A 26,836-nucleotide genomic window follows, 5' to 3' on the forward strand; every position below is an offset into this window, starting at 1 on the left:
TATAGCTGTATTGTTGTAACACTGGATGCCCAATCTAACATATTTAGCATTTTAAGAGCCTATTCACCTAGCACCATCTGCTAAGGCAGGATTTATCTGTCAAACTGCTTAAAACAGCCATAAGACAGTGAAACGACAGTGTTTCGTCAACAAACACGCTGCTTTGGCAGTTGTTAAATTATGAAAACAAATAAAAGCCACCAACTCAAACCACTAACTAGGTCAAGTTACAGAAGAAAGTTGTCATCCAGTAACTCATATATTTCACATGATTTAAAGAAATCCCAAAGGATGAATATTCTCTCTGTCTGTATTTAGACAGGTCCCCCGATGAATTGCTGAACTACTTTGCTTGAGGGCCACTGAAGAGCTATCTATGCTGCTTTGAAATTCTGGCAGGTAATACATGTTTCTGTCAGTTAAACCTCAATCTAGCAGCGGCAAGTCCATTACAGGGATTGCCTCTGTACTTTGCCTTGCCTCGCTACTTTCTCCCCTGTCACATCGGTAACAGTATTTGGTTGGACCAAGTAGATTATATTTGCACACAGACTGGACGGATTTCTAATGATGCACTTTGATGTTAAAAATCGTTTGGACCAGGAGCATAAAGAGGTTCTTTGTGTATGTGAGTGTGAGTGTGTGAGAGAGAGACTGTAAAAAGTGGATTTCATTTGAAACTACAGTCGATTAACCGAATCTAAGTCAGGAGCCAATCATCACTCAATGTGTACACCTTTTTGGTCTCTTTCGCTTACCGTAGTTCCGCCCGGTCTTGGGTTGCTTAGTAACGCTCCTTCACCCACAAACACTGACGGTGGCACGCGCCATCCAGCATTTCCATCAACACCGGGTCAGTTGGTCTTTAAAGACACTATGAAGGGGTATATTTATATAGATAGTAAATGTAACGTGTGAACATAATCGTTACCTAATATTCAAACCGTTTTAAAATTATTTGTAACCAACCTCCCACCTGTAACGTTGCAACTTTAAATGGGGTAACGTTGGCTAATTGTGCGCGAAAACTCTCGTAACTGGATGACGTAATTGATTTTACGCCAGTTAACGAAGAAGCGCAGGAAACGCCGCGTTGTGTCAGTACAAACTAACAAACGGCGGTTAGGCTGTGCGAAACATGGAGCTGGATATCCGTCAGTATCTCACCAAGGCAAAGGAGCAGCAAGGTTTGTGTTGTTTCTGTAGCGAGTTCACAGGGTGAGCCTTCGCCGTGTTTCACGTCATCTGACGTTACTTTACGCAGACTGCGCAGCGCTGCAGTCCGCCTACCGCCTGATGGAGGACACGGCGGGAACCAGCGGGAGAACTCCACGTGTTCCCCCAGAGTTGTACGTCGCTTGTGCCGAAGCAGCTCTGCAGGTGAGACGAGGGGGGGTGGGGTCATTTTCCTGTCTGCACTGTTACCAAAGTAAATAAAACCGTAAATATTTATTTAAATCACATTTGATCAATGCCATCGACACCTGATATTTACACAAATTATCCTGAGGGAATTAGGTTGCATTTCAATGTGTCTGAAAAATGTAAGGAACTCAATTTTATCATCAATTCAATTGCACATTTCTGGTAATGATATATACATTTAAGTAGTGTTCTTTGTGCAGGGGTGGAACGGGTGACCTCCAGCAGGCCACGGATGTGAATGTCTCTGCCCAAACAATCAGAAACAGACTTCCTGAGGGTGGCCTCAGGGCGTGAATTGGCATGACCGCCACTGGCGCCCTGTGCTTGTCACAGATGAGAGCAGGTTCTGAGCACCTGATAGACGATAAAGAGTCTGGAGAAGCCACGGAGAACGCTATGCATGGTAGCATGAGCGGTTCGGGTGGTGGGTCCGTGATGGTCTGGGGGAGGAGTATCCACGGAGAGAGGCACAGACCTCTACAGGTTAGAGAACAGCAGTCTGACTGCCATTAGGTATCGGGATGAAATCCCATGGTCAGACCTTGTGCAGGGTTCTGTTAGATGCAGACGACAGTGTCCGGCGTCATGTGGCGAGAGTATGCATGCAGGAGGATGAAGGAATTGCATACAATTGAATGGCCCTTGCGATCACCTGCCCTAACCCTGATAGAACACCTCTGAGGTTGTTCCTCAGACTTCACATGATCTCACTGATGCCCTTTGACAGATCTGGGAGGACATTCCACAAGACGCCATCTGTCTTTATCCGTCGTGCATACAAGCACGTGGGGGCCACACAAGGTATTGAGAAGCATTTTGAGGTGCAGAAATTGAATTTAGTCAAAATGGACTACTAGGACCGTATGGAGTCACATGTAGTCTTACATTTAAGTCAGTCAATAGAGCTGTTCGCATTGTCCGGATGCTGCCAAGCCGCATCCTGCTGAACATCCTTGTGTTAGACGGATTCATATGAGAGAACAGGGGCTCTTTCATCCCTCAGGCAGCCTCAGAGAAGGAAAGATTTCCATTTGAACGTGAACAATGTGGAGCTCATTTCTATCAGTAAATGCACGGTACTGTGATGACATGCAAGTGTCATCATCCGGGCAAGTACTGACCTTATCGGCATGTGGAGGGGATTCATTTCTTCTTGCAGCATGTAAAGGTACCCAACTCGGCTGTTAGTCATATTGTGTCAGTGATTTTGTATATTACTCCAGTTAGCAACATTAGAGAACTATGAATATTCCTGTTGCTTTAAGAAATGTCGCCAGCTTGTTCTAATAAACTGATGCACTGTTAATTTGAACTGGATTAATCGTCTTCCAGCCTGAGGAAAAATGAAATACTTGATGATAATATAATCAACAAATGACTATCCAGCTCCTTTTAATGAAAGCTACCCTGTGATAATTAATCTGACGACGAGCAGGAGCCGTAAAATCAGCGTGAAGTCATTTCTGACATTCAGTTTTGATACAGCATCAAATTGAGTAAATTGCTGGTGGTTCAATGCAACAGCGGAATTAAATATTCATTTAGTTTGGCCTTTGTGTTGTGTTTCCAGCTGGGTCGTTTGGAGATGGGCACAGCGTGTCTAAAGATGTACTTTGAAGGGAACCCGCCGGCGAATCAATTTTCGTGTCGAGCCTACCTCTGCCGGGGCCGGCTGGAGTCTCCGCCGGCCGCTGGGACTGTGGTGAGGACAGCGAATTGGACACAGCTCCTCGAGGAGGAGGGGGGGGGATTGTGTGAATGCGTATTTCAGTGCCAATGGGATGCACTTACACACACAAACACACACACGCACACAGTATAGAGATATTATGTACTCTATGCACAAAAGGGGGAGCAGATGTCCCCGTTTCGTAAACATTTTCTTCTTCTCAATGTTATTCTTCAAGGCTCATTGGCTTTTGTCTTCACACAGTCAAGTGCACTTTCATGTTTTCTGGGTGTTTTTACCAAACTGGCCTCTGTTGAATACTTTGCTGTGTGTTTGTTCTATCTGACAGTCCTCTGCGTTGTTCTCTATTTTAGGGCGACTTTGAAAAGGCTCTGCTTTGGTTTATTAAAGCAATTGACATTGCAAAGCGCGATCCGAGGTACGTGACTTCTTTAGAAGTGTGTTTGTTCTAACAGCGTCGTGAAAGTTGACCAGTTTATGCCACACAGAGTTGATCATCTCTCTTAATCCCGGGTGGTCGCCGTCATAATTCCAAGGTGCACAAAGAAAAAAACAGGGTTTGATTTTCCAAGCACACAGTTGATTCTTCTGCCAAAAACACAGTTGATTCTTCTGCCAAAAACACAGTTGATTCTTCACGCTTCATCCCACTTGTGGATGATGTTAAACTGTTTTTCTTCTTAATCTGTCAGCAGGGCAAAAAAGAAGATGAATATAGTTGTGATGGTAGAAATTGTGACATGAGGGAGATGCATGGGGAGACACTGGCTCGGCTCCGCGAGCAAGCACCACTAAATCTCACTGCTAATGAAGTCGTAACCTGTCAATAAAAGGGCTGAATGAGCAATCCCAATTAACACCAAAGGGAATGCATCGCTAATACAGACCGGCCCACACCATCACACAACCCTCTCTGGTGTATAAATTAGCAGCGCTCAAACGGTCCTTTCTCTCGATTCTCCGTAAAACAGCACCTTGGATTCGTAAAATTTCCCTCATTTTACATAGGCTCATAGAGGATGCCCTCCTGAAGCCCATTAGACGTTTGTACACACACATTGTTAATTCACAGACCTGTTCTTAATAATCCCGCTTTCTCTGTTCAATCATTTTGCCTTTGGTTTGTTACTCCCAGATGCTACTTCCTAGCGTTCAATGCGTCGGTGCTGTACCTCCAGACGGCGCGTCCTCTCCTGCAGCCGGGGCGGAGCCGCCACCTCGTCCCCTCCCTCAGGCAGGTGGTCCAAAGTCTGGACGAGGTGGCAGACGGGGACCACAGCTGGAGGGCTGAGCTCATGATGCAAGTAGCCCCTCGATGCTCCTGTCAGGTCTCCCTCATGAACGCGTGCGGTCGTGTTTCTGTCGGTCTGATTGGGTCTGATGCTGGATTCATCTGTGACCGTAGCGCTCTGGCTTCCATGCTCGTTTTATTTATTTTGCCGTAGTTTCATAAGTGAGTAATTGGTAGAATGCCACGCAATTATACAACAGCCCCGTGTCGACATGTGGACATTGAAGGGCTATTTTACTGGATTGCATTGGATGAACGGTAGCTAGGTGAAGGTAAAATCATATACTAGAAACTGCTCTTTCACACTGACACTATCAGTCTCTTTCCCTCTGCTCCTATTCAGGCTTCTTATTAAGTGTCTCGTGGACTCCGGTGAAATGGAAGAAGCAGCAAGTTTTGCCAAACACGCAGAAGAGTTCATGAAGTCGCATATCCCGCATCTTTATCCAAGACTCTTTACGTTACTGGTAAACGGCATTATATTTATTTTGTAGAGACGTTTATTTGGGGATTTTTTTTCTTTTAATACATTGTGGACTGTACAGTCTTTGAATTACACAATATAAAACATCACTACTTGTTGGTGCGGTTAACTGTTTTTAATCTGCAGACCTTTTTAGTGATGCATTTGGGGATGATGAATAACAATGAACTTCTCCCTTTACTCTTTACTCTCTTTGTTCAGGTCCAACACAAGCTGACGGAGGACGATGTCGTCATGGAAACGAGCAGGCAGTGTCCTACCTTGGCAGTAATTTACAGATTACAGGAATTCACAAAGTAAGGGAAGAAGACGTTGCACTGTAAGAGGAAACTATTTGAGATCTGCTTCATTTGAGGGCAAAACTGGGTTTGGAAGAATATGCTTCATTGATTGGATGTTTGTGTTTTTTGGACGCAGCATCTCCTTCAGTTTCATCAACCTACAAAGTGTTTTAAGTTGAGTTTTTTTGTTTGCGTTCATCTCACATGCGTGTGACATTTCTGGAACGCCTCGAGCTGTTCTTTTTTTATTTTTGGAATTTGGCACACAAAATATGATTCAACCCGTGCTCAAGATGGCAATTTCACATTAATGTTGCTGCGGCTAAAACGTAAAGGCGATGACATGTTGGACAGACGTGCTTGTACACTAAAACATGGCTAGTTGGCAGTGGCGTACTACTAGAATGCAGTAACTATTTGCCTTGTTTTCCTAAGCTGGTGGGATTCACAGGGATATCGCTTCATTTTGGATTCTGACATTCGGATGCTTTTATCCAATCTACTCAAATATTAAACCCCATAACTCACAGGCCCTCCGTTAAGCCATTGGAGTCCCATGGTGGGCAGGTTTCATCTGGCTGCCTGCGCACAGTAATGGTATAGCACCATGGCTTCTGCTGTGACATCATACAAGCCCAGTCATAGACCCGCCCCCTCCCATTTCTGCAGGCATGTACTCGACATGTCAGAGCTCCTTATGGCTCCTCAGCTCCGCTATCAGCGATGGCAGCATGAGTCAGTCTGACCCGGCCGTCGTCAGCGTCCTATAGGATTTTTTGCTTGAGGTTTATGCACTGTATAGTGCAAGTACTTTAGGGAGGGGGGGGGATTACAGATGCCTGTATGTAGTCTACAAAGTACAGTGCGTAGTGTATGCATTATTAATTCAAAAATTGTGGGGTCTTTTCTTCATGCTGTGAAACAGCAAGTTGGAAGAAGTGAAGGACGGCGAACCAACAAAAAGGGAGCTTGAGCAGATTTTTCATCTGCTGATGGACTCCAAAGCCTCTGCTACGCCTGTGAAGTCCAGTCCTCTTCAGAGCCCGACACCCATCCAGCAAGCTGACCGGTCTGTTACCTCTACAACTTTACCATTGTTGCCTGCTGTCCTCCTACTCAACTTCTCACCACCATGCAACTACATATGGATAACAGCGCTGAAGAGCTGGGAATTGCATGAATTCTGTTTTATCTGGTGCTTTGCAGAGCTGCCTTCCTCCTGGAGTTGGCTCTGCTGGCCTCGAGAGTGAAGTGTCATGAAGTAGCTGTGGACTGTTTGAAAGAGCTGGAGTCGGAGGGGGAGGCTGTGAGTGTTTTCCTGAAAGCAGCTGTGGACACATGAAAACGTGTGCACCACATTAGACGTTTTGCTCCCACTGAGAATGAAGTGTGCAAGAACGCATGGCAATAAATAGGACTCGGGCGTAGATGTGTGGCCCCTTCTTCCATGCGCTGTTGAATGGCGACTCTTAATATGACATGTATATGAGCGTACCTTTGTCTTCTCAGAGTTTCGGCCAGCGCGTATTAATGGAATGTGTCAACTGTGAAATCAACCTCCAGAAGAGAGAGGGGAAGACTGACGACTACTCCAAAGCCAGCGTGGAGGTGCTCCATCATACGTCCTTATGATGCAGGCTGTGCACCCAATGGCGGCGTCTTGATAAACTCTTGAGTGATATTTATTATTACTTATTCTTGGTCTAAAGGAGCAACATCCATAAACTCTCTTCCCCTTGATTTGCATATCTCTGCCTGCTAACCCATCAAGCAGCGCTTAGAGTTTAAGCCGGAAAGTTTTAATGATCACTTTTTCTTCTCCTGAAAAAAAAAAAAGATCTTAAGGGAAGAAGGACTTTGTAATCTCATTTTGTACTATATCATATTTTGGCATGAAAACTCTCACATTTAAGAATTGGCACCCATTGATATCTAACATAGGCCAAGTTCACTTGCCAAATGATTGAAGTGTTGCGCTCTCGTTGCTCCCAATCCGTCCTTTTCCTCCCACAGGCCCGGCTGAAGGAGATCGGCAAGCTGGATCGGTGGCTGCAGACGGCGGCGGGGGAGGGGGACCCTCGGGCCACGCAGGCGGTGTGCGCTGCGCAGTGGAGCTTCTGTCTGCCGCTCTTGCAGCACAACCTCAGGAAACGTGTCAGGACACCTCTGCTCAGGGTGGCCCAAGTGCTGGAAGACATTAGAAGGTCTCCAGTTTCCTCATATTCATCCTAACACGTGTGTGTTCTTACACGCGTTTGGGTGTTTCCAGTAGCTTCACCAAAGATAAATGACAGCGGTTCAGAGGGAGCACCACTTTGCACACAGTATGCTGCATGTTATGGAGGCTCGGTTATTTTAACGTGTGATATTCTTACTGTTGTTTCAGTGGAAAATGCTATTATGATGATTTATGGTCAGGACTATTTTTTTTCCCTGTAGTATTTTACATTGACAGAGAGCCACAGGTATTTATCCAGGGGCATCTCAATTACTGTAGAAGTCATTAGCAGCATGTCTCCTGATTTCAAATTGTGGTATTAGATTACATTTGTAGTCATCTTTAATATTCTACTTTATTTAGGAAGTGTCTTTTTTTCTTTTACACTATTTTCCCAGCACGTTGCTGGAGACGCGCTGTCAAGTCCACTCGGAGCTGGCGTTGATCGAAGAGGAGGACGGGCGCCTCGAGGCTTCTCTGACTCACCTCCAGAAAGCCATGCTGCTGGATAACGGGACGCGACGAGAGCGCCTGTCGTCAGCTGTCCGCCTCCTGAAGCTCAGAGACACCCTCTACCACACGCCTCCCCGGGCCGAGGATAGAGCCGATATGCTTATGCAGCAGGTTTGCAGCCCATCAGCCTCAGACGGCCTTAACACGGCAAAGTCAACTAGTTCCGTAAAAGCAAGTCGTGAGACAACTTTCTAGGGTTATAAACAGAAATCCTACATTGCAGCTGTGCAGGAGAACTTAGCTGTAGCACGGTTTAGGGTTTTTAAAGTCAAAGTGACTGTGAGTAATGGCTGCAGGATAAGTCTGACTTTCAACTCATCCGTTAATATTTTTCAGGCCAGAGACATGAAGCCCCAAGACGGAACCGACAGCCGCCCCATCCTGGTCGCTGTGGGTCAGCTTTTGGCCCCTGACCATTTCCAGATGGTCCTGGATGCTGACAACACAGACAAAAGTACACATTTCTCCTTTTCCGTCCTTTCTTAACACATAACAAATCACACCCCAAAAAACCCTGTTTATTGCCCTTACGTTACACGTAGAAGGAATGTGGGGAGCTGATGGGGGTGTAACAGTAAACGCAGTGCAATGGTATAAGACATTGTTTAAAAATCGAAGATATGAACACTGCACAATATATAATCTTAAAACACACAAAATTCCTAATCTTTGTGCCCCTTCTGTACAAGGAAACACACTAATGTCATGAGATGTACCCCAGGAACCGCTTCTCTGGGGTGAGGGGACGTTTCCCCCTCACGCATTTACTACTAGACTGTTTTTTGAGAGGTTGGCACCGGTGGTTTCGTACTTAACGTACTTGACATCGACATTTGATTGACTGTAGATTGATTTTATGCTTTGAGCCTGTTTTGATACGATATTCATGGGGAACATTTTCTCCACCTGCTCTTCTGAGATCTCTGCTGAAGCAGCCGCTCAGTCCGATGACCTCTCAGTCTGCCTCTCGCTCGGCTATCTCTGCACTCGCTCTTCTGTTCTCTCTGTGTCTTTCTTTTCCTTTTCTCTGAGGAAATCCCTCTTGCATTAATCGAATGCTAAGCATACAAATCAGGGCACATTGTAATCTATTGAATAATAAAACATTCAAATTCGGTATTGTAATGTGGCATTAGCAAATGTTTTTGAAACTTTGATTCAGTCATTTAATGAGAATGTAGCATTTTTTTGCACTGATTGCGAGATGAGCTGCTATCTTGGTGAAGTAGGCCCTGATTATGAAGGAGAATTGAGCAAACGTCACGTAAAACAAAATGAATGTGCACCGTCTTTAGACTTTAAGTCTGGACCGGCAAGTAGTTCAGTAGCAGCATTGACTTTTGGTTTTGCAAAATCTTCCCAGAGAATCTGCTTGTGTTCCCACGTCTCTTACTGCGGAGACTTGGCGGTGTGCGCTGCATCGCACAGCACAGGCGCCTTAACTCGGGGAGCTCCTTTAATCTCTCACTTATTCCTGGCGCACAGCATCAAATGAACATCCAGTCTTCTCGTGACCCAGCAAAGACGTCCCCCCAGCCTTCTGATGGCTTTAGTCAAAGGCCCTCTTTGGTCCGTAGAGGCATCTCTATGGCTTTGTCTATGAACCTCCAGCATCCACTCGACGACCACATGTAACCGCCGCGTTTTAAACGAGGGGTCTTAATTAATTGTGGTTTGTTTTGCTGCACAGTGTTGTGTGTTGAACCTCAGAGACTCGTGCAGGAACGGTGACGTCCAGCTTCTTTGAAACCCTCTAGTCGGGTAGTATATATTGCTGCAGGCATTTGTGGCTCAAACTCTAGAACACTGTGTAGTTTTTCTTTTTTCATTTTCTTACTCGTCTACATGATTACCTCATCGTTGACGTTGCTGTTTTTAAGGGTTGGGGGTGTTGGGAATGGGCCATTTAATTGTGTGGCTCCTTGGTTGTCGTTGCTTTCCTGTGAGGAAGTGTCATAATAAGGCACATTTTGTAACTTCCTCGAAAGGATTACATTGTCCTGACGTACATCAGTGCACATTTATTCAATGTTTCAAGAATCCTTTGGTCCCTGTTTTTATGCACACTCGCCAGTGTATTGAATAATTACTTACAGGAAATGCCGGAGCCAGTTGCAGCAATAAAGATCGATGTATGTATTTGGTCTTCCAACAAATGTCCAGTTCCCGTAGGCAGTCTTGGATCTGGACCAGCGGCTCGGCTCTCTGCTAAGGCGCGGCATCACTCTGCAGCCATGCAGAAGCTGGATGGACACCTTGCCAGACAAGGAGATGACACAAATGACACGGAGAGGTGTGTGTGTATGTGTGCACGTTTTTATTAAGTCCACATGTATTAATTGTGATTCCACATGTATGTTTTTCCTAAACAAGTGAAAGCCACATTAAAGTTTTATGAGGAATTCATTTTAGCTCTCAGGCTTCCCAGGAACGAACCATGCTGGGGCATTGCCTGCTCTAGTAGGTTTTTTATGCCTGGTTGGATTTCTTACTCGCTGCTGTCCCTGAACACTACATACTAAGGGATGTTTGATCTTTCGATCCTCTCCACCGTTAAGCTCGTTGAGTGACTGTAGGAGTCTACAGCCTTCTATTACATTCATAGAGCGTAGTCGAGGCTGCCTGTCTTTCCATATCATTACAGTGAAAAAGTGTCCACATAAGCCCGTAGAAGCTTGATGGGCGGCAGAAGGCAAGGCTTGAATTGAGGATTCGCCAAAGGAAAAGTTTCCCATAGCCTGACCTTAAATATTTTCCAGTGTGCTGCTTTGCACTTCCACATGTTTAAAGAGGTATCATCTCTCAAGTGTTCTTTTTTTTTTTTTTTTACTCTTTTTTTACTTTAGAGTGAAGCTGTGGGCAACTCTGGTGAAGACAGCCAGGAAACAGGAGGTTTGGGATGTGTGCCGAGCTGCCTGTCGCTTCTGTCTGCTTTATGACGATGGGAGATGGAAAATGTCCGAGACTGACGGTAAGACGATGAGCGGTCGTCAGACTCACGGCCAAATGACAAATATTCCTCTAGTGTCAGAGTCATGGTAGATCGTTGTATACACAAGAGGGAGAGGAGTGGTTTCCTCGAGAGACTTACCGTGACCGGCTTTGTCCGTATGATTCAGGAGGCGGGTCCTCGGAGGGAGGAAGCGGCGCCAATCGAAGTCAAACCTGCGTGAGGGACTTGCTGCGCCTTTTAGCCGAAGTCCGCTTCATCAGTGCTGAGGTGTGTCCTGACAAACAGAAACACACCTTTCGTGTTGGGTATAAACTGGTTGCATCACTTGCGCGTACGCAGAGAGCTGATGAAAAGCTCCCACATGTTCCCATCTGCATTGTGGCTAACTCACACTACAAGACTCAAGCCTTTATTTTGTGTTTTTGGGCACTGTATTGTTTCCTGTGAAGGCAATTTCAAACGAGCTTCAGAGTGGCGGACCTTTCCCCTGCTAATTAAAATGGACTTTGCAGAGAGGAGGAATTATATACACTGAATGACCATTGCTGAAAAGTATGCCGCCCATGAATAGCAGGAGATGGTCTTGAAATAAAGACCACCCGGAGGATCTTCCAGGGACACAAACACCTTCTTTATTTTGGATCAACCACATAACTTCTTGTCTCTTTTCAGTTATTAGAATGAATGCACATTAATACCATGTGCAGTGGTAAGACTGCGCTCGCACTTCCTTGTCCTTACCAGCTTTTTAATTCAAACCTTTTTTTTTTCTATCGAGGTCACAAAACAGATGTGTCTTTTTTTTAAGCTCCTTTTGTAAAACGAGGCTGCTCGCACTAGTAAACATGCATTATGGGATTTATAACACGCCCGCGAGGTAGCTGTTGATTTGTTTGAGTCAGAGATTGTTCTGCTTGTCTCATGAGCTTGTCTCATTGTGTAATCCTGCTTCCCATCAAGCCTGCAGCTCCAAGTCTGTATTAAGTCCATAGAGATGTTAACTTGACAGCACTTTGAAGAAAATGGAAACTATCCACAGCAACTGCATGACCTTGTCATAAGCCGAGTCGCGCTGTGCCGTCTGTTCTTGCTCCTTTCATGTAGCTCTCTGTGTTTCATGGTACGCTTTTTTATTTATTTCATTTTTTAGAATTGGGGTCATAATTCATTAAATGAATAGATACGTCTACATCAGTGTGATGATGATGATGATGATGATGAAGGCGGGTTCCTTTTGTTTTACCTGAGTTTTCTGCCGCTGGAGTAAAAAGCAGACCAGTGGTTTCATCTGTCTTTGATCTGCAGCGGCTGAGCCGTCTCTGGAGAAGCTGTCATTCCCACAGCGGGAGGTTTTCTCTGCTCATTTCATGATGAATTAATCAAAACGGGAAGTCATCTTTAATATTATCTCCTGTGGTTGAGAAATGAAAGTATTCCGTCTTGTCAAGGCCACCGTCCAAAAGCTGCTCACAGAGGGAGTCCAGCTTAACGGCCCTGTCGTCCCCGCGGTGCAGAGGGAGCTGCGTGTCTCTGAGGAGGATCCACACTGGGTTGTTTACAGGTGAAAACACACACGCTGCAATCATAGAACTAGTATTTTGTACTGTATGTCTTTTGTCTATGGATTCGGTATGTTTTGACTTGAATTATTTCATTGATTGATTATTTAAGTGTAAAGCAATTAAACTATTATGTTGTCTCATTAAAATATTCAATTATCAGGTTCCAGAAATAAGTTTGAAGCTGATACAATTGTTGCGTTGAACATGTTATTTAAATAATTACAACAAATACCCCTTTAATGAAAAGTCAACTGTAGTCTGGTTTGAAAATAGAAGTGCTGTGCTTTAGTCTTTTAGAGTAAACACCTTTCATAATTCATTGGAGATGATCACCGCTAGTGGTGAAAGCATTCCCACTTCAATTACGCGAGGCTGCAAACGTTATTTATGACGTGATTAGGTTTAGTACAGCACAGATGTTGTGCAAAACCACCACAAAGCTTGTGACTCATTGCATTCAGCAGACCTGCTCCGCTGCACTTCAGCGCATTGTAGCATAAAGTGGGCTGAGAGCTTTAACCAGGTGCTCAAACAAATCGGTGCTGAAAGCTTCATTATAACGTTTTTTACGTTCCTCTTTCCCCTGCAACCGGTCAGCAAATGTAACTGACCTGTGTGTGTGTGTGTGTGTGTGTGTGTGTGTCTGTATATAATAGCCATCTCTTTCCCACTCTCTCTACCTGTCTCTCTCCCAGAGACTGGATCCACGCTCTGTCTGCTTTCGCCACCTCTAACTTCTTGCGGGCGGCGGAGCTCGGGGCCGAGATGGACGAGTCGTGGTTGGTCGCAAACGCCGCCATTTACTTGTGGAACTACAGCAGCCACTTGTTAGCAGCCGGCGAGTACCGACGCCTGCTTCCCACCTTCCAGAGTCTTGTGGCGATGCTCCAAAAATCCAAGTTCACCGGGTAGGCTGGGTTTTATTTACAGGTTATAGGGCTGTCAAAGCTTTTACACATTGTTTGTTTTCGTGTGATTTAATTTGCACGCCAATATATATTACTTATCAGACTGAGGTGATTTGTCTGAGCCTTCATACATGCATAAATGAAGGCATTGATGGTATTAATGATGGTATTGACTGTATGAATAGCTTTACTGCAAACTAAAAGGAGGAGTATTATGCATTTTTGTGCCGTTTTTATGTTTTCCCCCGGTGTGAAGAGGCCTTTAAAACAGAATTATTTCTTGCAAGGTTTACTACCCTGATGTACTGCAATGTACTGCAAGCTAGACAATTATTTCTTGCATGGTTTACTACCATGAATACCGTGTCATGAAAACCTAAACACACGCTGTCGCAATAGAAAAAGTACACCGATTAAAGAACCAAAGAGGTAATAGAACGATGGCAACGAGTCAGGGAGAGAAAAAAAAAGAAGAATATCCTGAAATTCATCCAAATCTCTTGTTTCACACGTTGTTCTAACATCAGTCAGTGGGCGTCAATGTTACTCAATAATAGAAAAGAGGTAGAAGTTGTGAACCACAGATTAACTCAACCATTCAGTTGAATGCTGTGCAAAACAGTCAGTTTTCAGTTTAAACTCAAAGTATCATTTGAACTGATAACTAATGCGTACGCGTTTGGCCTTCAAGCCCAAATTGCGGTCCTGTTTCTTTCGGTGACGTCACTTTGGAGCATTCTTTGTGTGGCTCAGGAACCGCACTCTGCTCGTGCTGCTCTGCGACGCCGTGGCCCGCGGGTTGATTCAGCCTCAGTGCGGACCAGACGGCATCGAGCGAGCCCCCCCAGCAGAGAAGGCCAGGAGCAGACAGGGGAGGGGCGGGGAGAAGGCTGCCGGCGTCCACGGGGGTTTCTTGGACCCCGCTGCCCTTCAGGATGTCCGCAAGGCATCGGAGGTATGTTCGGTGTGGGGGGCAGCTAATGGGCTCCTGCGCGTGGCGGTGCATGACAAAACAAAATGGTTTTATAAATGAATGCAATAGTCCGCACCACGGATTTTTGGCTATTGTTCATTTTCAGTTCAGTTATCAAAGCATTACTCTTTGATCTGAGGAAATCTCCTTTTTAAACTAACCACTAAACACACTTTTTTGCCAACATGTGCAAACAAGTCCAGTCTTTAAATCTGCATTAATTTGCAAAACAATTAATTATATCAGCATATTTGCATATAGATTAAAAAGCCTACAAGCCAAGAACTACTTAAAGGGCAATTATCTGCTGGGACTTTGGTGGCTGTTGCTCAGTCACTAATTCTATCCAAAGTATCTGTGGTGAATACATTATTGATCAAATCCTAAAGAACAATTAATGAGTTTCAGGCGGTTTAGAAATCTCCTGGTATTGTGTATCATGACAACCGGGGGGTCTTTGTGGGTTCTATTGTTAATCACAAAGTAAAATAGAACAAAACATTTTTGGTTTGAAGTTGAATTTTTTTTTTCCCAATATGAAAAGTTAAGAACAGATCAGCATCTCACAAAATAGCAGGCGGGAGTGTGTGTAGTATTTCAAAGGAATTTGTCGAATCTTCACGGCAAGTGTGATTTTCCCCGCCGGCAACTCTTCGGAGGCCGACGGTGATGTACGTCCTCGTGTACAGTTCTACTCAATAAGCTCCCCAAAGGCTACGGAGGAGGAAACGGCGCAGTCCCCAACGCTACTTTCAAATTTTATTAATTATGAAACAATAGTTGCTTAAAGGGTTTTATAGAAAAATGTGAAGTCATTTTGGAGCTATCACACATGACATCCTCCATAACACCTAGAATGTTCTTTAAATAATAGGGTTGAACAAAACTAAGAACCTTTGGGGCTGTAATTCCATTGTGTCCTTGAAAAACTGAACAGGGATGACAAATAAAATACTTTTATGGATGGTTGCAGAACAGATGGTAGACCTTACCTGGCAAACAAAAACAACATTCAAGGCAGAAGTTGTTGATTTGAGCGTGAAAGCAAGACCTACGAGTCCTCCCAGTTGATTCCTCCTCCATACGGTATGACATCACAGCTCAGCAGCATCACAGGGGTAAAGCGGAGTCGCTCCCGTGCGATGTTCACACTATGAGCAACAAAGCAACAGTTTCACCAGAGAGTGGCGCCGTGCAGCTACAAACCGATGCACTCGGTTAGCTGACCTTGACTTCTCAAATCTTTTGCTTTCCGCTTTTATCCAACTACAATTCCTAAAAGAAAAACAAACATGTCGTCCGTCAGTTCCCAGGAGCTATTTAACACCAAACCTACGCCAACGAGCAACCGAGAGACACTTCCACTCTGTGACAATGTTGCTGCTGTTTTAGCGTCGCCGCTCGTAGCGGGGAACACAGCATCAAGAGGAAGTACCATTTGTGAACCCCTCCATGGCACGGCAGTACTTACCCAGCCGTGCACCACTCGCATGTAGCTCCCACGACTGCGTCTGTGCTGTCTGATGTCTTTGTTCTTAGGCTGTGCTGCAGTGTTGAGCGCCATTTCTGTTTCTCCTTTTCTCTTCAAATGATCCAGCATGAATGTCAGCCCTCACTCCGGATGAAAGGCACTTTATCAGTGAATAATTCCATCGTGTCTGTTTCCTCTTTGGAGGAAAGATAAAAGGGATCCTTTGCAATGCATTTCTGATAAATAACTGACAGTCTTCCTGGAACCTTTTGTGTATGTGTCTGCCGCTGGCAGAAGGCCTCCAGCTCGAGAGGGGCGGGGCAGCCGGCAGAGTCTTGTAGATAGATAGAATAGTTTATCCACATTTACATTTCAAATGTCATTTACGATTATCTGCGATCCTCATTTTTAACGCCGCGCTCCACCTGTTGATCTTCTCAGACCGCTAATACCCTTCAGAGCCCTTCAAGCCGACGGAGCGCAAGCTCATTTTTGTGGTTTCTCCACTTAGCTGTGTGACTACGGCCTTCGCCTGTCCGCCGGTAACACTCCGGAGGGAAGCGTCCCCATCGCAGCCAGGAAACAGGTGGTGGCCACCTGGGTGCAGGTCAAGAGGCTCCTGCCGCAGGAGACTGGGTCAAAGATGGACACCAAAGATGAGGTACCCCTCTGTTCTGGCTGCTAGCAGTAGTATTGTTATTTTTGTTCCATTGTTACATGACGATTCGTCGTGATTTGTAACTCTACGAGATCATTTGAATGGATGGCAGAGTTATAGCCATAGACTGCACATCTGTTTTATCTGCCTTACACCTGGAGAAGTATATTAGTGAATGGGTCAATAAATGTCTGTTTTAACCGCCTCTGTAGATAATCCCCCAAAAAGTCCTAGATAATGAGGTTTTTGTTGCACTAGTTACAGTTTTCATAAATACTTATTATACATACTTATTCTTGCTAAAATGAGTCTGTCTTTAGAGCCCCAAAGTTCTTCTTTAGAAATGTGCAGTATGTGTCAAGCCGCCAGGTGCTAGTTTGCATGTGTTGGAACACGTAAATGATTAACATTATTCACATTAATCAGCATAACCAAGGACTGGAATTCAGATGGTTATCTGTTTTGCACAATATTTGAGTTCCTTTTTTGGCTCATTCTGGATGCTGACTCTATTCATGTCAATTTAAACCAGAACTGGCCACCTATACACATAATTTGAAAGGAATGGAATAAGTTCAAACTAGTTGAAAATCAACAGATTTATATTAAGGGGGAAAAACATGGACAATAAGGGGGAACACAGGAGTCCTGGGATATGTTTACGACACAAGTTTACCCGGGCCTGCAGCTGCACTTTGCCGTGGTGGAAGGCTTCCACCCAGCTTTGCTGCTGATGGTGGCCGGAAACAGAAACCTGTCCGTGCTGCAGCGTTTGTGTTGTGAGAAGGACTTTTCTGTTCTGTATTCTCCTGCAGTTTTTTCTTGGAAGGGATGGTAGTTGTCTGAGATTTAACAAAAAACCTTTTTGTAAAATTGTAGAGAAGAGTGAACACAAATGGGTAACGCGTCTGTCATATTTTGTGTGTTTTTTTACAGGCCAACAGAAATGTTTTTTAAAGCACTTTGTCCTTTAATGAGTCACCATAATTCAGCTTCTGCATGATGCTTTGAGTAACAGCTACACAAGGCTTGTTTTCTCCATTGCAAATCAACAAGTGCAGTGCTAACACGTTTTTTTTTTTCTTGTTGTTTTTATTGTGAATCTCATTCAATCATTCATCTCCTAACTGTCCACTCAACGGAAAGTCATTGATTATTAACAAGGTCATCTCTTTGTTTTTGGGAAACATGTATCAATTATCAATGCGATGATCTCACTGCAGGTTTATGTACGTTTTCTTAGCAAAACAAAGCAATGAGTACGCCTTTTCTTAATATAATTAAACTTAGGGGATTGTGTTCAGCAGGGGACCGCATTGCTCAGCCTGCATTGTTCTCCTCCCCCGTATCGCAGTGCGCGAGCGAGGAGGTGTCATCGATGACGCGCGTGCTGGTCGCAGTGGAGATGCTCCGGTGCAACAGGAACCCGAGGCATCTGCCGTCCTCGGTTCCCGGGCTGTCGTCAGTACGTACCTCTCCTACAGTCGCCGGCGTCCAGATGGGAGCAGCAGATGCCGAGGTGGCTCGTGCAGCGCACAGACCCTGTCTGCCTCTCATCATGTGTCAATATCTTTTAACATGTACCGTCGCTGCCTAGATAATAAGGCTGGAGCAAAGCTTTGCAACCCTGTGGAGAATCCTTCACTCCTCAGTCCCTTTCTGACTTTCTGACCTATTCCACACTCTCTGTGTCCATGTCTCCTCAGCGCTCCTCCTTCCTTTCCTTACTGTGTTCATTCACTTCCTCCTCTTCTGTTTTTTTTGCCCTCCTGTGTAGCTGCCCTCATACAGTATCTAGTTCCATTCCTTCCTTTCCTGATTCCCTCCCAAATTTGCTTCACATCTCTCCTCCGTCCTAGTTGTTTTTTTCTCTTACTATTCATCTCCTGTGATCTTTTCTTCTTTTTCGTTCTGCTTTTTGTATTCCTTTAGTCGTTGCCTTTCCACCTTCCACTCACTCCTAATGTTCTCCATCCCCTGCCTGCATTACTTTACCCATCCGTATTTTTACCGCTCTTACTTTAATTCTCTCAGTTAATTGCCTCTTTTCTTTTGTCTCTCTCAATCGTTTCCAACACCCCCGCCCTCTCCTCCTCCCATTTCCCTCCCCACTCTCACTCCCTTGGCCTGAAAGCTGGTGAGCATGGCGTCTGGATGCAGCTGGACTGACGCCGTGGTGGAGCTGCAGGTGTGGTGCCAGCTGGCTGCATGCTGCCACCATGCCAAGGACCACAGCTTGGTGTTGCGCTGCACCGAGAGCGCCCTGCAGCTGCAGGAAGCCGCAGCAAGAAGGCTTAACGCCATGCCCTGTGTGCTGTAAGTGTAGCATGCTCCTTATGAGTGATTTCAAGAATAAGATCCTTTTAGAAACGCCCGGAGTGGATCGGCCTTTTTTTGCATTGAAAGATGGGCACAACATGTGTGTGCTTTGTTATGGATATCTCTGTAGGTGGGTGTAAAGAGTGGGTGAGATGTTCACTTCCAAAGCTCACTGAGCAGCAAGTGACATCTTGTGCATTTTCAAGAGTATTGCAGCAACCATTGCTTTCCATTTTCTTGCATAAAGTTTTTTTTCTCTATATTGTTTTATTTTTTATTTTGGTTGATTGATTTGACTTTGACAGGTAATCCATTTCCCCATATCCCTAAGGTACGGCCTGACCGCGGTGAACGAGATGCTGAGCAGCGCCGGGTGCTTGCGAGGTTTGAGTTTAGTGCACGAGTCCAGTGGAGATCTTCACACCTACAGGGAGGCTCTGGAGGTGCTTCTGTCCAGTGTCAGGTGCTGTTTACAGTCACAATATGTAGAACTGATGCCATGGGAATCTACAAAAGGTTCTCTCAGCCAGGTCCCTCCACATGTTTTATTTACCAACCTTATATGTCCCTTGCTTTCTTATTGTGTCCACAGCAACGCAGAGAAGGCAGAGAATCAAGCCCTGTGTGTGGCAGCTGCCAGGCACTACTGGAACGCATGCCTCCCCCTGACGCAGACTGCTGAAGAACGACGGCAGCTCCAAGAGCCCCTGGAGAAGATACTGACGGCTCTGATTAAAACCAAAAAGCAAACAGACGTAGGGACCCTTCTTCACTCTAACCCATAGAAGGCCTGTTTTTATTTGCTCTGGGTGTGGACGGGGCTTACAGATGAGGGGGGCGAAGGGATTGTGTTTGTTAATGCTCTCTGAGCTTGGAGTACGATCAAACACCCACCCCTACCAACAACACTATCCTGCAGTATCCCCTTTGTAGTGACTGAAGTATTAATCCTTTTCCTTTTCTCAGAGACCGGGCAAAGGGAAAGGCCTGTTGAGCTTGACCGAACTGCCTCATGGGAGATCTAAACATGAAGCCTCAGGTGGGTGGCAAAAGAACCCTAAGATGGTTCAGTTATTACATTTCTTGTTTGATCTTTTTTAGTTGGCTTCACGTTTTTTCTCGCTTCCTGTTATGAATCTGATCGGCCGCCTACGAACCTCTACACTATAAATAATGGATGCAACGGGGAATTGTTATTCTCTTCCCAATAAACAATTAGGCTTTCTGCACCTGGGGCGTTTCCATTTGAACCCGACACAGCTGACTTTCCGGGATTCACCTTGATAATTGCATTGTGAACCCATAACCACATAACACAGATGAGCTATCTTAAATGTAATTCATGTGCATGTATGTGAGTAGATGAAGACGAGCTCTCCCTGAGAACGGCAATCTACATTTTGTTGCTCCACATCCACACTGATAAAACGGACTGGAGAAGTGCGCTGCGTCTGCTGGACCAAGCTGTCGCAGACACGCCTCGCACCAGACACCAGCTGTGAGTAAAAATAACAACAAAATGAAAAAATAACTCAAAGGAGATGGAAAAGATATGCGAGTAACTGGGCGGGTGGAGATATACAAAAATATATATATATATATATATGTATTGTCCTCTGTGTTTTGATAGACCTCTTCTGAAGCAGAGAATACTGGTAAAAGCTCGCCTGGGGAAATGTGTGCTGATGGACATGCCCATGTTACAAGGCCAAGGAGAGCAGTGCAGTTCCTTCATGTGGCACCAGATGGCGCTGTGTGCTGGCACCATAACCCAGCAGCTCACCTGCTACCAGAAGTCCATCACCTCACTCTCGGTAATGTTCTGGCACCATTTGTGTATATTTCCCCGCACATGATTTATCAGCAGATTAATAAAGTTTGATAATGCTTGGAAATGTGCTACTAGAAAATTCTAGTCTCAAAGTTTACCCATTTTTTATTTACTTATTTTTATACCAAGCAAAGGTAAGTCTCTAGTGCCCTCGTGTGGAGCCACTGAGTCAGTGTAACTGTGTTTCCAAGTGACCCTTGGCAATGGTCTAGAATCCTGGAGGAGGTCCTCACAACCGGGGAGACGTTAAGGTTGAAGCTAGAGTTCGGTTTAGGGCAGGAATAAATCCCTTTTACCATGCAAAGGTGGTTCTCCAAGCTGAGCCCAAAGCTACAAAAAGGACCTCTGCCAACGATTAAACACGATGTAAAAAAAAAAACCCAAATGACGTTATTGACTTTTGGGTTTGTGAACAGAGTGAAGCGTCTCGTTGGCAGAAGGTCGGCCTTCTGCTAGAATTTGGAGAGTGGTTGTACTGTCACGACTTCCCAAAGGCCGATGCCCAAAACCAGGTCCAGTGGGCCATCGACATCCTTCTACACTTGGAAAGTGAACAGGCAGGAGGATTGGGTAAAACACACATCTTTCTCTTTGTATCCGGACACAACTGTGTGAATGACCAGTGTTGATATGCTACTGTGTGCGTATCGGGAAAGTGACCGATGTGTGTTGTTCGCTGTTAAACTCCTTGTCACCGTTCATCTTTCATGTTTTCCTCTAGAGGACGAGTCCATGAAAAGGGATTTGAGCTCAGTGGAAGGCGAGTCCCTGGTTGGAGTGCGCGGCTTGTTGTTGACAGAAAGTGTGTCCAAGCTGAAAGACGTGCGGCGCCTCGAGGGCTTGGTGCGAGCGCACACTCTGCTCGCCGCCATGGCAGACAGGACTTCACCCGAGCACCAGCTTAACCTGCTCAGAGCCTACGTCTTTGTGCTTCGGATATGGCAGGTACTGCCTCTTTACCCGTGGGCACAATGAGCACGTTGGGCCAACGCATTCTCAGAAGATGAGTGTACCAGTCACGCATTTGGACACCCCTTCACATTCAATGTTTTTTCTTTCTTCATTTTTTTCACTATTAAATACATCAAAACTATGAAGCAACTATGGAATTATGTGGTGTAGAGGCTAAGCCAACGCTTTAAGCCACTGAGGCATTTTGTCCGGAAACTTAATTGACGCGCCGCTGTTGCACCATGAATGAGAGTCCTGTAGCCTTTTTGTTAAGTTGCAAACGAGTCCATTTATTTTCCACTCATTCTTGTCATACGTCTAACATACATCCACCCAGCGTTACATGACACTACCCAGCGTGCGGCCAAAAACTGTTTCCTATCCCGGCTGGAAACAACTGCCGAGCCCCCAAAGGTTCCTACCCTATATAGGCTGACCCGCCCATCAATCAGATCCTGACACACGTCATAACGGTCCTGTTGAAGTACAAATGCTGCCCCCACTGAGTGCGGTCCGGATGGGATGCCATGTTGCTACAGAATGCTGTGGTAGCCATGCTGGTACGCCTTGAATGTTCTTTCTTGCCATAATATGGATTAGAGCTGTAGTGGAATAGGCGTATTCAGTGTATAGAATTGCACAACACAACTGATGGACACACATTAAGAAGGCAAGAAATTCCATTCATGAACTCTTGACCGGCAAACCTGTCAATGGAAAACCATTCCAGGTGACTACATCATGAAGCTGATTGAAAGAATGCCAGGAGTGTGCAAAGCTGTCATCAAAGGTAGAGGGAGCTGCTTTGAAGAATCTAATCATATAAAACGTATTAGGTTTTGTTTAAACACTATTTGTGGCTACCACATAATTCCACATGTGTTTCTTCATAGTTTTGATGTCTTCAATATTATTCTATGATGCTGAAATAAATATAAATATAAAGGAAAAGCATTGAATGTGAAGGTGTGTCCAAACTTTTGACTGTTACTGCCTGTGCATATGTGCACTGTCTGCCACCCCAGGTGTCCATGGCAGTGGCTCGGGACATTTCCAACGAGATGGCAAAGAGCCAGCCCTCTCAGCCTCCGGCCTCGGCCGCGTCCAAAAAAGGCAAAGGCAAGAAAGGAAAAGATGTAAGTCTAATTTCTAAAAAGCCCTTTTGAGTGTTGTTGATTTACACGGATTGGTGTAAAGCACGACCTATTTATTTCTGACCAACAGAGCGGTTGGTTTACTTGTTGGTCAATAACGCAATGAATATCATTTGTGTTTGACCAGCCCGCTCCTGCAGAAGAGAGACCTCAACTCGTGGTCTTGGATCACGCACTTCCTTCCACGCCGCAGGACTGGGCCCGCTACGAATGTCCTGAGCTGGCGAGGCAAATCTTCAGAACCAACAGTAACCCTCATTGTATCAATAAACACAGCATCACGAAGCAGGCAGGTCTCCCAGTCTCATAACTACTGTTCATACGGATATGGTGTTGTCTTGTGTTCAGCAGAGCACGGATCGTGGCTGCTGGCTTTGAGGAATTAATGTTTCTGTTTCCAAAAACCTCCACTTGGTGTCAATGTTCCCTTTATGAAGGTGTATTTTGTTGGTATGGAGGAAGTGCATTTATTGATCTGTGGGTCAAATAACAACGTTATAAGGGCTTCAGACTTCAGACTGAAGACTTCAGGCTTCAGACTGTGTGCGTTGTAATGGATGTCCCGCTTATAGGGAATAGAAGTATGTGATCAGATTGGTTTTAATCAATCAGGAAAGTTGCAACAGGTGGCGCGGCCGGCCACTTCCTGTTCTGATAAAACAGCATAATATTAATACTTAGCTTTTTTCAGCTATGTGTGTAGGAATATGATTTCTTTATTTCCTATTTCGTCTGGCTGCAGACTCAGAGCCTGTTTTATCTCAACCTGCTGGGAAAAGAGCTCCACTCCCTGTCACTCGACTACCTGACCCTACCCATAATGCATCTTGCTGAGACCATTGCTCATGATCTTTTGGACAGAGGGAGCCTCTCCGACCTTTATCGACTTAGGTAAGACCAGGGGATCTTAACCATCTACAAATTGTCCACATGTCCTCATCAGGGAAGAGGAATGGATGTAACTATAAACACGGTGTCTCCTGTTATGTTGCGTTGATTTCAATACTTTTTCTTTCACAATGCACGTCTGCAAATGTTATCAAAGTACAATGCTAAATTGGACATTTCTTTTAATATTTCAGGTAAATTCTAACACTTGAATTTACTTAATTTGATTTGTGTGCTACTGTAAGATAACAATTCAACTAAAATCAAATGGTTGCTTTATTAACAGTTAAGTGCAAACTCCATACGGAAGCGCATCAACTAATGGCAGATTGAGGTACCTTTACTTACTTTCAGAAATGGGACTTTATATGTCTCCTGTTGGTGTGTCCCCCATTAGAATTGTGAGGTGTTGTAGTCAGCTGGGATTGGAGACACAGTCACCGTACTGGGAGAAGCTTGTGGATCTGAGTAGAATCCGAGAACAAGAACAGATGAGGTATGCTGTAAAATGGCCTTAAAGAATTACCGCTTGCACATGTTGCCTTCATGAGCTTTTAATATTATGTCCATGATTCCAGGTGCCACGAAGTGATTGCTTCTTCACGGGAGAGAAAGGGCCTTCACAACGCTTCACATCAGGTCAGCCTGCTGGTCACAAAGTAGATACGCTTGTCTTCAGTTCTGCTTCAAACTTGTATCTTGTATCTTGACTTGTATTGAAGAAGGAATTGCACGACGGGATAGTTTATTTGTAAGCGTTAGCATTTTCTTCTGTCGCATCCATTCTTTTCCATGGTGGTTTGTGTGTGTGTGTGTGTGTGTGTGTTATGCTGCATGTATCCAACCTGTTTACAAGGTCAAATGTATAACCTGATCATACTGTTTGAATCTGAATTCATACAAATAGTGAATTGTCTAATTGGGGTTCTTTTTAGGAAGTGGAGGTGGTGGGATTGGCTGTGTCTGGGCGACCGAGGAGCGATGTGTGTGCTCAGGACGTCTGGCTGGACAAAGCGGAGGTTTGTCTCAGCTTTGGGCTTCTTCAAGCAGCCAGGCAGCTCCTGGCAGAGGCCCACTTTGTGGCTGTGGTGAGTAGAGACAGCAGACGTTCACACTTGAATTTTCAAAAACAACATTACTACCTTGACACCCAAGATTCAATGTTTTGTTTTTAGTGTTTATCACGTCAAGGGCATCTAAACTCTACTTGACAAAGTTGTTTTTTTTTCCATCTACATTTATTTTGTCTATTAGCAGTTATCAAATAACAGATTTAGTTAATCATCATTTCATCTTTATTAATCTAAATGAATCCATAGCCAGTAGTGCCACCCAACTAACCTCCTTTTTCCAGGATAATTGAACCACCTCAAACTTTTTCTTTAACTAGCCATGATCAGTGTTTAACGCTTAATCAATTTCCCTCTGTCCAGGAGCTCAGAGACACAAAAGCCACGGCGAGCAGTTTGCTCAGTCTGGCCAGTCTGGCTTGTGAGGAGCAGAACTTTACTCTGGCGTTGAGCCTGCTGGACAAAGCCCAGGCTCTGGGAGGGGATATGGAGTTCTGGTACCAGCTCGCCCTCACCAAGGTCACAGCTGTAGTGGGCCAGGGAGACCAGGACGCACGCTTGAAGGTATAGAAACACAACCCTCTACGGAACAACTGCCTTTTATTAGTTCTCCCATCATGCCTTTTGTTCTTTCCCAGGCTGAACAGATCATAAAACAAGCCTGCGTGGCTCTGGAGCTGGTTCGGGAGCGGCAGGTTAACCAAGCCCCAAGAGTCACGTTCCTGATTACCTCGTTAGAGATGAGGTAGTCCCAACCTTCTGTGGTCATATCATAGCTCTGTGTTGTCCTTTTCAATTACGATCAGGACAGTTTCCAGCTGCTCTGTCCAGTTTGAGCACACGATATGGGAGAAATGAATGTAAATCCTGATCTGATGGGATGTGTTTTGTTGTGTTCCAGGGGTGCCGTGGAAGGTATACGTGCTCTTGGTGGGGGTGAACCAGGAAAGAGATTCAGCAAGGAGGTTTTCCAGAGGCTGACGGCCGCCTGTGACACACTCCGAGAGTGTGCCAGTCGTTTCACTAAACTCGGCTTTAAAGAACATGGAGTGGAGACACATGTGGAGTATGCACAAGGTTTGAGGTCAGTCAGTACTGTATGTTCTATGCAAATTCAATGTTTTGTCTACTTAGGTTCATGTTAGACAGTTAGAACGGTTTGTATTGCTATTAAATCCCCACCAGACTCATGCAAGAACATTAAAGCCATTAGTGTAGCACTATCTAATGTTGTAATTAAGACTAAAGTCATTCATTTTACCCCAAATGGGAGATTTGCAGCAATAATTAAAATGCATTCCCAGACAAAAGAAAAGGCACAATGGTATTGCACTGGTAATAGGTATGTATTGGAGAAAACTCTGTAGATTAGATCATCTTTCCTCTCAGGGCTTCTGTAGCGTAAATGGTAAATGGTCTGTACTTGTATAGAGCTTTTCTAGTCTTCCGACCCCTCAAAGCGCTTTAACACTACATGACATCGTTCACCCATTCACACCCATTCATACACTGATGACAGGAGAACATACACAGTGACACCTGCCCATCAGTAACTACCATTCACACACTGTAGTCGCAGCTACAGGAGCAATGTTCGGTTAAGTGTCTTGCCCAAGGACACATCGACATGCGGGTTAGCCGGGCCTGGGATCGAACCGCCAACCTTCTGATTGGAGGACGACAGTATGATGCTGTGCTGCAAAATCTAACTTAATCTAACAAATCCGCCTTTAGATCAAACTACAACGATGATATTTAAACAGAATATTATTAATGTATAAGTTTGTCTCATATTTTAATTAATATAAGGGAATATGATTTTAGGTCCCGACCACTCATGAATTAATTACCAGGAAATCTGCGAATTAAGTTTTTAAAGCAAGACATGACACATTCACTTGTTTAATTGGTTCATACACGAGGCCCATTCTGCTCTTGAATACTTCACTTGACACAGTTGTCTCACTCACATAACCCTACTTATTTTTCCCATCTTTGTTGACCCTTCACAATATTCCTCCTCAGAATGCTAGCCAACCGATCTACTCATGCAGAAGACAAACAGCACTACCTGCTCAATGGCCTCTCCCAAATGCAGCTGGCTGTTACAGAGCAGGAACATGTGGCGCTGAAGGCTCAGACGCTGCTCCCCCCACAGGAAGAGGTTGGTAAACTGTGGTGAGATGTTGGTGACGG

The 26,836-nt window shown here is 44.9% G+C and overlaps 1 protein-coding gene across 5 annotated transcripts in view; it reads left to right on the forward strand.

The window, feature by feature from the left end:
• The first annotated feature begins 777 nt into the window (after positions 1-777).
• cfap46 (cilia and flagella associated protein 46) overlaps positions 778-26,836 on the forward strand; it is a 44,700-nt gene continuing 18,641 nt past the window's right edge. Inside the window, exons 1-39 of one of the 5 annotated variants that reach the window (XM_078104647.1) lie at positions 778-1,187; positions 1,265-1,380; positions 2,996-3,127; positions 3,469-3,533; positions 4,251-4,415; positions 4,750-4,873; positions 5,092-5,186; positions 6,097-6,240; positions 6,378-6,477; positions 6,681-6,779; positions 7,185-7,375; positions 7,788-8,013; positions 8,239-8,356; positions 10,066-10,195; positions 10,749-10,873; positions 11,022-11,122; positions 12,304-12,416; positions 13,113-13,325; positions 14,079-14,280; positions 16,281-16,430; positions 17,782-17,946; positions 18,562-18,743; positions 19,078-19,209; positions 19,339-19,501; positions 19,713-19,785; positions 20,109-20,244; positions 20,377-20,560; positions 20,994-21,147; positions 21,299-21,522; positions 22,554-22,664; positions 22,810-22,971; positions 23,425-23,573; positions 23,968-24,066; positions 24,149-24,209; positions 24,506-24,658; positions 25,004-25,204; positions 25,279-25,385; positions 25,542-25,724; positions 26,666-26,804. In XM_078104647.1, the coding sequence (XP_077960773.1) occupies positions 1,139-1,187; positions 1,265-1,380; positions 2,996-3,127; positions 3,469-3,533; positions 4,251-4,415; positions 4,750-4,873; positions 5,092-5,186; positions 6,097-6,240; positions 6,378-6,477; positions 6,681-6,779; positions 7,185-7,375; positions 7,788-8,013; positions 8,239-8,356; positions 10,066-10,195; positions 10,749-10,873; positions 11,022-11,122; positions 12,304-12,416; positions 13,113-13,325; positions 14,079-14,280; positions 16,281-16,430; positions 17,782-17,946; positions 18,562-18,743; positions 19,078-19,209; positions 19,339-19,501; positions 19,713-19,785; positions 20,109-20,244; positions 20,377-20,560; positions 20,994-21,147; positions 21,299-21,522; positions 22,554-22,664; positions 22,810-22,971; positions 23,425-23,573; positions 23,968-24,066; positions 24,149-24,209; positions 24,506-24,658; positions 25,004-25,204; positions 25,279-25,385; positions 25,542-25,724; positions 26,666-26,804 (5,436 nt within the window). In that variant the 5' untranslated portion in view covers positions 778-1,138. The remainder of the gene's footprint in view (positions 1,188-1,264; positions 1,381-2,995; positions 3,128-3,468; positions 3,534-4,250; positions 4,416-4,749; positions 4,874-5,091; positions 5,187-6,096; positions 6,241-6,377; positions 6,478-6,680; positions 6,780-7,184; positions 7,376-7,787; positions 8,014-8,238; positions 8,357-10,065; positions 10,196-10,748; positions 10,874-11,021; positions 11,123-12,303; positions 12,417-13,112; positions 13,326-14,078; positions 14,281-16,280; positions 16,431-17,781; positions 17,947-18,561; positions 18,744-19,077; positions 19,210-19,338; positions 19,502-19,712; positions 19,786-20,108; positions 20,245-20,376; positions 20,561-20,993; positions 21,148-21,298; positions 21,523-22,553; positions 22,665-22,809; positions 22,972-23,424; positions 23,574-23,967; positions 24,067-24,148; positions 24,210-24,505; positions 24,659-25,003; positions 25,205-25,278; positions 25,386-25,541; positions 25,725-26,665; positions 26,805-26,836) is intronic. The other 4 variants (XM_078104650.1, XM_078104648.1, XM_078104649.1 and 1 more) reach the window with 4 other exon arrangements.

The sequence above is a fragment of the Gasterosteus aculeatus genome, chromosome 6 (genome assembly GCF_964276395.1).
Source record: "Gasterosteus aculeatus chromosome 6, fGasAcu3.hap1.1, whole genome shotgun sequence".
Taxonomy (NCBI): domain Eukaryota; kingdom Metazoa; phylum Chordata; class Actinopteri; order Perciformes; family Gasterosteidae; genus Gasterosteus; species Gasterosteus aculeatus.